Source organism: Tasmannia lanceolata, unplaced genomic scaffold (assembly GCF_043159265.1).
Source record: "Tasmannia lanceolata isolate RefF3 unplaced genomic scaffold, GAP_Taslan_0.1 ptg000037l, whole genome shotgun sequence".
Taxonomy (NCBI): Eukaryota; Viridiplantae; Streptophyta; class Magnoliopsida; order Canellales; family Winteraceae; genus Tasmannia; species Tasmannia lanceolata.
The window spans coordinates 9,929,681-9,938,399 of NW_027518714.1; the positions used below are offsets into that span (position 1 = coordinate 9,929,681).

The window sequence follows — 8,719 nt, forward strand, 5'->3', positions numbered from 1 at the left end:
GGTTGCACGGCAGTCCTCTAGGAGGTAGGAGTGTCATTACCAATATAGAGTGGAGAGAGAGACGGAAGAGAGAGACGGAGAAAATAAGACAAGACCTTTTCCATTATTCTTCTGCAAAAATTTTACCATTTTGGTAGAATTTAGTTAGAAGATAAGTAGTGGGGACATTAGTGTCAATGTGGCACCACATAAAATAAAAAGCAATAATGACGTCCTATACAGGTGGGGAGTCAAGTGGAGTTTCATTGCAATTTTATGGTATCAAAAAGTCACGGTTGAGACAAGTAGAAATTCAGCTGCCTCGCCCACAAGTTCGAGTGGGCACCAAATTGGAATCAAAAAGTCACAGTTGAGACAAGTAGAAATTCAGCTGCCTCCCCCACAAGTTCGAGTGGGCACCAAATTGGAATAAAAAAGTTACGGTTGAGACAAGTAGAAATTCAGCTGCCTCCCCCCACAAGTTCGAGTGGGCACCACACTTTGTTGTCCTCCAAACCTCACAGACCTTCCTACCTATATAAAGGGAACAAAACCCCAATCCCCTCCTACATATGTAACAATGGAAATCGAGGAAATCCAATCTCAGCACCAAATTCAAATACCTATTGACACCTCCATAGCATCGAACCCAACCATCATTTCCCCAAACAACCCATCTCAAAAATCATCAGTCCTAACAAGATTTCACGCCGGTTACTTCAGAATAAGCCTCTCCCTTTGTAGCCAGGTCTTGCTTTGGAAAACACTAAGCCAGCCCACAAAAAACACCCATGCCTTACTCTTTTCACTCCCTTCCAAAGCTTTCCTCCTCCTTTGGTCCCTCTCCCTCTTCACACTCCTGTCCCTCTCTCTCCTCTACTTACTCAGATGCTTCTATCATTACCACAAAGTAAAAGCCGAGTTCTTCCACGAAGTCGGCGTAAACTATCTATTCGCTCCCTGGATTTCATACCTTCTTCTCCTTCAATCCTCCCCACTATTCTCTCCCAACTCTAAGTACTATCCCATCCTTTGTTGGGTCTTTTTAGTTCCAGTTTTGGCTTTGGACGTGAAGATTTATGGGCAGTGGTTCACCAAAGGAAAGCGATTTTTGTGGACCGTGGCGAACCCAACAACCCATTTATCAGTGATAGCGAATTTGGTGGGCGCTCGAGCTGCTGCCGAGATGGGTTGGGTGGAGAGCGCTTTATGTATGTTTTCGCTTGGAATGATTCACTACCTAGTTCTTTTTGTGACTCTTTATCAGAGAATTTCTCCTGTGGATTGCCTCCCGAGCACGCTGCGGCCGGTTTTCTTCCTGTTTATTGCGGCCCCGAGCATGGCGAGCTTGGCGTGGGACTCCATATCTGGCACTTTTGATGCGCCTTCTAAGATGCTCTTCTTTCTTTCACTCTTCCTCTTTGCCTCACTGGTAATTGATTAGTAAAAACCACCAAGCAGGGGCGGAGCTACATGTAGCATAAGAGGGGCTGCCCCCGTTGAGTTGGGCTAAACTCCTTAATAGGCCCAACTCAATTGGGCCCAGCCCCCTTTAAAATTTGAAGCCTGCCCTCCTTACGTATAAATCACGGCTCCACCACTGCCACCAATGCTGCCAAAAGCTTAAGCCGTTAGAGTTGGTGTTATTTAATGATCTATACTCCATCACGCCAACTCATGTGTGTCCCCTCTCTTTTTTGGTTGGCCGTGCACCTAGATTTTTATTATTGAGTTGTTGGGTTTTGAACTGTGGCACCTGCTCTGATACCATTAGAAACTACCAATTACTCAAAGAGTTTAAGCTTTTGGAGGAATTAGAAGTAAACTCATGACCCCTTCTTTTGATAGATTCGCCCCCTATGTTTTTGGCTTTTTCTAAATTAGGTGGGTATAGTAAAGGTTAGTATGGTGAAAGTGAAAGTCGCTTCCATTTGATTTGGAAAAGTGAAAAACTTATTGAAATATGGTTTTCGTTAAGGACATTCTGCCACATATATAGTGTTGATCAGGTCCATAGATACTCTCCAAGAACATACACTCTTACCTTGAGGCCAAGAAATGACATCCCTAAATATGCTTATTTATTTATTTGCATTCCTCGATCTTGCAAAGTAGATCTTCAGTTGGCATTAGATCTGGGCCCACTGGCCCACCCACCAAAGGCCACGATCAACAGCACATATGCCCCACGTTCAACAGAGGAGATCTTCTTTTAAGTTTGTTGGCGTGCTCCCATGGCTTACAAGTGAGCAAGAGGGAGGATCCGCAGCTACATCCAATAGTTGGAAACTCTACTTACAAGGTTCAACCTTTACCAAAAATTTGGGGGCACTTTCGAAAAGATGAAAAACTTTGCAGTGGACATAAAAACAAGTGGAATGCTAAACTGAAGGATGCCTTGCAAATCTGCATCACCTTGCTGCATTTATTGTGACACTTAAAAAGCCATATAATTAAAGGAATGATAAATGCAGTTGGGTGATGTGGATGCTAGGGAGTGCCCTTGGGGCTGCCTTTTTGTAATGGTGCGCGTGAGTTTATCATTCCTCTAAAAAAAGGTAAATACTAAAACATAAGAACAAAAATGTATTATCATTTGACGTAACCAATGATTCTTGAATTAATTAAAATTTTGCGTTTAAATTTCAAAAAATAGCATTTCCTAAAACAACTCATGGATTTTAGATTTTTTTCACAATTTTACAGAGTTTCATATGGTGCATGAATCTTTTAAATTAATCTCCGAAATGGGTTATGTAGGAAATAATGGAAGGAGCTTGTGTTTAACAATAGGGTTTTTTTTTTTCTTTTATGATGGGTGCAACAGATTTTGAGACCAAGTCTATTCAAGAAATCAATGAGGAAGTTCCATGTTGCTTGGTGGGCATATTCGTTTCCCCTGACGGTATTGGCACTGGCTTCAATTGAGTATGCCCAAGAGGTTAAGGGGGGTGTGGCTCACGGGCTTATGTTGGTGTTACTGGTGCTCTCGGTTGTTGTTTCCCTGGTTTTGATGGTGTTTACAGCAATCAACCATAACAATTTGTTACCTAACAATGATCTCATGTTCTCATTTTGCTAGTGTATATAGCCAAGGCCATGAAAATTTACATGCCCCATTCTATCTGATCCATAATATTGTAACCTTACTTTATTTTGTATCTGTATACATTATTTTTACACTTAAATTAACATTATGTATGCTAAATTTATTGAATGTGTGCATGAGGTGGACTCAGTTATGGGATGTGTGTGTGCGCGCGCATGAGAGAGAGAGAGAGAGAGAGAGAGAGAGAGAGAGAGAGAGAGAGAGAGATCTACATGATTTCCCTTTCATTGTAAACGAAATCGTAGGAGAGAGGTGGATGCCATTTTCATTGAAATTCAAGCCAAATTCAACACGCTTGAATATGAATTCAGTGACGCGCATGTATGCATACCAAAATTTGTAAAATAGATATTCGGTAGAATACTCTTTCATCAAAAGAAAAGATGTATCCAATCGCCATGTAAACCATGGATAATAAATTATTTGATCTTATGAGATGGGGAGTCCATGTGAAATGGAGCGAGGACCATGTCGGTTGCCTCCCAGTGATCTGCCGTATCAATGGTTGTGATCATTTGTGCTATCTAGCGAGGACCCAATGTTGAATATGAAGATCATAACCTAACAAAAGCCTGTGAGTTTAGCCATAAAAATTTAGCTATAGAAGCTTTTCTTTTTCTATTTTTTTGCATTAATCATGTTCGCGGATTGCTCATGTTGTTTGTTGCTTTCTTGTGATTTAAGAGTATTATTTTCGGGAAATGATATCCCACCCCCACCACCACCCCCTAAAACGGTTTCTGTGAGTATGGTTCACTGAGGATAAATTCACCCCCTTAAACTTAACGAATAAAATTAAAGCCTAAAGGGGGGGGGGGAGGACTTCTACAACGGGATCCCGTTTAGAAAATAAAGAAGATGGTGAAATTGACGGACGACTTAGTCAATCTCAAATTGAATTTTTGGATTTTGTGGGGATTGGTGCCCCGTTCGTTGTCTTCTTGCACACGCGTCAAGAGAGAGGCTCTCGTCTTTTTGTTTTTCCTAAACAGGATTCCCGTTTTGCTAGAAACCTTCTTTAAAACGTGATGTTTGGGAGCCAGGGTGGAATAAATTAACCCAAATTATGAGTTCCAAATACAAACTTTATATTTTACTGTGATAAATTATGTAGCTACCCTAAAAGTCACTTAGAATGAAAATGACTACTAAAAAATTATTTAATTTAGAAGTTATGTGATTTTGTGTAGTGGAAAAAAAAAATGAGCAGGTAAAAATACAAGTTGGGTCATCATTTTATTTAAATAATCCAACCCACATCAGCTTTGCCTTACAACTGCCATGCATCAAAATGTTGAAATATAGGGCTGCATTCAGACCTTTAACGCTTTTTGACGTCAAATCACGCGAGGGGTGCGTAATGGTGCAGGTGAAAGAAATCATCTTCCTTTAGGCTCATTGGTTAGATGAGATTTTAGTGGAAGTAGTAGTCAACAAGGAGGTGACAAGTAGGGCTGCAACTCGATCCGGGTTTTACCCGACCCGCATCGACCCGACCCGAAAAATGACAACCAAACAACATTTGGTATTTCATATTCCTAGAAATGCTCAGCCGTCTTCCCTACTTTTTGCAGCCAAACAGAGTTTGAGTGAATTTATCCTAAAGCAGTGAACCACACTCACAGAAACCGTTAAGAGGGAGGGGATTTTATCCATTAGGACGGGGAATATCAGCGCCCTTTTTTTATTTATCATGGAATATGAAAATAAACGGAAAATGACATTCGGCCAATACTATGCGAAGCTTTTGGTCAACTCGTTCTGATTTTTTGGATTGAAGTGCGGTTTGTTCACATGATTAATTATATTTCGTTTGAGCATCATTGAAAACCCAAAAAACAAGAACCGTTGAAGAACTGGAGCTAAGATGTCATAGACCGGCAAACAGGTGGGCTGGGCCGGGGTGGTACGGGTCGGGTCACAAATGACCCGGAATCTTACTGGTCAATATTTTGTAAACCCAGACCACACCCATTTGGGCTGGGTGTACCCGAGGGTAACCCATTTTTTTTCTTTTTTTGCTGCCTTTTTTTTGTTTTAATGAACTTTTGCACCTAAATGTAGAGATGGAGAGTGAAGATGATGTTATTAGTAGCATGGCACAACACGCTACTAATTTTTTGCGACTAAATGATGAGATGATGCTTCTTTTTTTTGCACTACTAGTTAAGCATTTTTATGAAATTTCTTACTTAATTCATTTGGGTTTTTACGGGCACCCATGGGCACCCGCAGATTTATCCAGCCCGGCCCTGTTTTGACAGGCTGGGCCTGGTCAAATTTTAACGGGTCACTAACCAGACCTGTAAATTATGGACGGGCGGGGTGGACCCACAGGTCGATCGGGTCACTTTTTGCCAGGTCTGGATGTCTAGATGCAATCTCCTCGTGTGTCTTTTCTACATTAATATATTTCTTTGCCATTCATTAAAAAAGAAAATAGAGGTCTAGATGCAAAATTTTAAAAGCGAAACACTAATGATGCAAGAGTGACCTAAGGCAAATTTGGTAGGGATTCTTAATTTTCTAGCAGGGCGTGCAACTTATACATGAGATGGAGGTCGCTGTCTCGACCTATCTCATAGTCCAATGTTGGTGGAGAGGAAAAAGAATTGGCTTGTTTGGTGGGGTAAGTTTTGAGGACTAAACGACAAAAGATGAGGTGTTTTTTTCATCTTAATTAGTCCTTGTCCAAGCATGGTTGGCATCATATATATGTCTAAGTAAATGAGAAGTCAACTTGGGTGTTGCACGCCTCTTTTATGAAACTTGAAGGGATTTAACCGGGTAGAACTCACCCCTAAAAGCTAGCCATTAGAGTGAGGGTGCCCATTCCCTTATAACCCATCCCCATCCATTTTACTTATCCGATGTGGGACTATTTGCTTTTTGCGTGAGAAATTTTTTTTATTTGGAAAGCTTTGCCCAAGGAATCTAAGTCACTATGAAATCTCTTCCCGTCACTCTTAGTCTTCATTAGTGAGAAAGGCAGTGTTATATCATTTCCTTGGTCACTCCGTCTTCCTTCGTCATGGCCTTTCTTATCATTTCTCATTAAACCTTGGTCAAACCCTAACTTTAACTCATACTCAACCACAGTTAATTTTCATGCGTATTTTCTTTTCTTTGTTTCTCCTCATACACAATCAAATGAAGCTCCATCAAAATTCGCGAACAAAACAGGCATTTTCGATTTGAAAATTTATTAAAATTTTACTAGAAGTTCTTCCATAAAAACCCCCTTTAATTCCCTTGAAATCACCTAACAAAGTCCATAGAATTATTGCAGTTCCCTATCCTTATGCTTATTTCCTATAATTTATCTCAGGAATGCTAAACTGAAGGCTGCCCTTCCAAAGATAAACCGCAAGGGCGTCTCAACAAAGTTCATCTATAAGCACAGGTATAAATATAAAAAGAGGAAAGCTTAACTGAGAGGCGCCCTTGCAGAAACGGGATGAAAGGACGCCCCCATTGGATCTAGGTCACCATAGTGCATTTATAATAGCGTAAAAGTCAAAGGATGTTCAATGCACTATGGTGACATGGATCCAATGGGGACACCCTTTCATCCCATCCATTGAAAGGTGCCCTTGAGTTTAGCATTCCTCAGATAAAAATTATGGAATGATAGAATAAACGGCGCCCTTGCAAAAACCATGATTTGATAATTGCACAAACTCAGCTTGTCTTTTATTATTTAATTGGCTTTTGAGATCTTTTTGGGAACCGTAATAACCTTTGATTATGGGCTCCCCAACCTTTGATTATGGGCTTCCCTTCTTCTCTTTGTCCCCCCTTTTCCAAACACCTAGGGGTGTCAACGGATCCACTTCGGGTCGGATCCACCTATGTCACAGTCACAATCCATTCAAATTCCTTATCGGTCGGGTCGGAGTCGGATTGTTCTTCAGATCCTACTTTCCACGTCATGATCATGATCCATTTTAATTCGGACCGTCCATCGGAGTGTCCTATTATGTCCCACTAAGCTAAGTAAACAATTAATTTTTTTTAAAAAAGAGATAGAATGGTAGTACATTATTAGTGTCTCCATGCATTTTCATCAACTAAATTAAAAATTTATCTATGTTTAATCTATGTGTATAATAATGCTCGTAAACAATAAAACTAATCAAAATTACATACAATCCAGGTTTTTAGTTTGAAAACAGTCTAAAAGATGGTTCATGATGAAGCTGTTCTATGCTGTCTTAGCAGCGTTTCTTAGATTTTAAGCAAGAAAACCAGGTCTTAGAAACCTCACCCTCATCCTGGGATTCCTAAACCCTAGTTTTCTTAAGATCCAAGAAACGTTGCCAGGACAGCATACAACAGCTGGATTGTGAACCCTCTTTTACACTGTTTTCAAAGTAAAAACCTAGATTCTAAAATCCGTGTATCCAAACAGCCCCTAATGCCTAATTCTACATCCAGGAAACATACATTCATAGCAAGCTAACTGCTTTTCCTTATAGATGAGGGTCATGACGTTTAATTTCAAATAGAACGGTGTATACAAATTGCTAGGAAAAATCCCGGTAGAATGGTTGAAAAAGTCCCTACTAAAGATTATTTCACCAACCAATCAGCTTTCATTCAAGACAGATAGATATTGGATAGTACTCATAGCAAATGAGATGGTAAATTATTACTTAACAAATGAGAATAAAGGCGTAGTATGTCAATTAGACACAGACAACGCATATGACAGAGTGGAATGGTATGTTTTAAATTATCTCCTGGAGCGGATGGCATTTGGGTCAAGATGGAGGGCATCGATAAAGACCTGCTTATCATCAACTTGGTTCTCAATACTGATAAATGGTTCCCCTAAGGATACATCATTTGTTAGACAACCAATTTAACTTTGGGAAATGATAGTACATTATTAGTGTGTCTCCATGCATTTTCATCAACTAAATTAAAAATTTATCTATGTTTAATCTATGTGAATAATAATGCTCGTAAACAATAAAACTAATCAAAATTACATACACAAATATAATGTATAACTATTATCAAAGAATATGATGCATAAAGAACGAAACCCCTCTCTTTTCCTTCATGAAAGTATGAAATGAAATGACTGAAATGAGTGAAATCGAATTCCCATCCGATTCATTAAGTGCTAAGTGAGGTTTTGACCAAAATACCCTTCATAGAACGGTTAGCATTAACAAAATTTGGAGGATATTTTTGTAAACCATTTCGGATCGTGACTATCCAATGGGCATCTGTGGCGTGCCCATACACAATCCAAAATTTTTCGGATCCCCGATTTGATGATCCAAAATATGCCCATGGATCCTAGATCCCGTTCATTAACGTTCGGATTCGGACAATCCATCGGACCGTCTGGATCCATTGACACCCCTACAAACACCGCTCGTCCTCTCTCTCTCTCTCTCTCCAGAATTTCTTGCTGTATTTTTCTCTAATAAAAGCAATTCATCCAGATTTTGAGGGAAATTGATGAAACGAGTGTGCAGGTTTTTCTTCTCTATTACTTTAGGCCCTGTTTGTTTTGGATTTTGATATTCTTTTGATGGCTTTCTTCTTGTATTTTGAGATTTTGGTGAATGGGTTTGGCCGATTAGAGATGTGGGCTAAGTATATCATTCTAACCTA

At 39.8% G+C, this 8,719-nt stretch overlaps 1 protein-coding gene across 3 annotated transcripts; it reads left to right on the top strand.

Moving 5' to 3' along the window:
* The first annotated feature begins 488 nt into the window (after window positions 1-488).
* Window positions 489-3,167, top strand: SLAH1 (SLAC1 homologue 1). 3 transcript variants are annotated; one of them, XM_077371539.1, is made up of 2 exons: window positions 489-1,411; window positions 2,807-3,167. In XM_077371539.1, the coding sequence occupies exons 1-2, from the start codon at window positions 560-562 to the stop codon at window positions 3,059-3,061; spliced, it is 1,107 nt and encodes a 368-aa protein (XP_077227654.1). In that variant the 5' UTR covers window positions 489-559; the 3' UTR covers window positions 3,062-3,167. The 3 variants fall into 3 exon arrangements, 1 of the variants encoding a protein (XP_077227654.1); XR_013239793.1 differs by having other exon boundaries at window positions 1,269-2,281; window positions 2,807-3,036; XR_013239794.1 differs by having other exon boundaries at window positions 1,312-1,411; window positions 2,095-3,036.
* The last annotated feature ends 5,552 nt before the right edge of the window (window positions 3,168-8,719 follow it).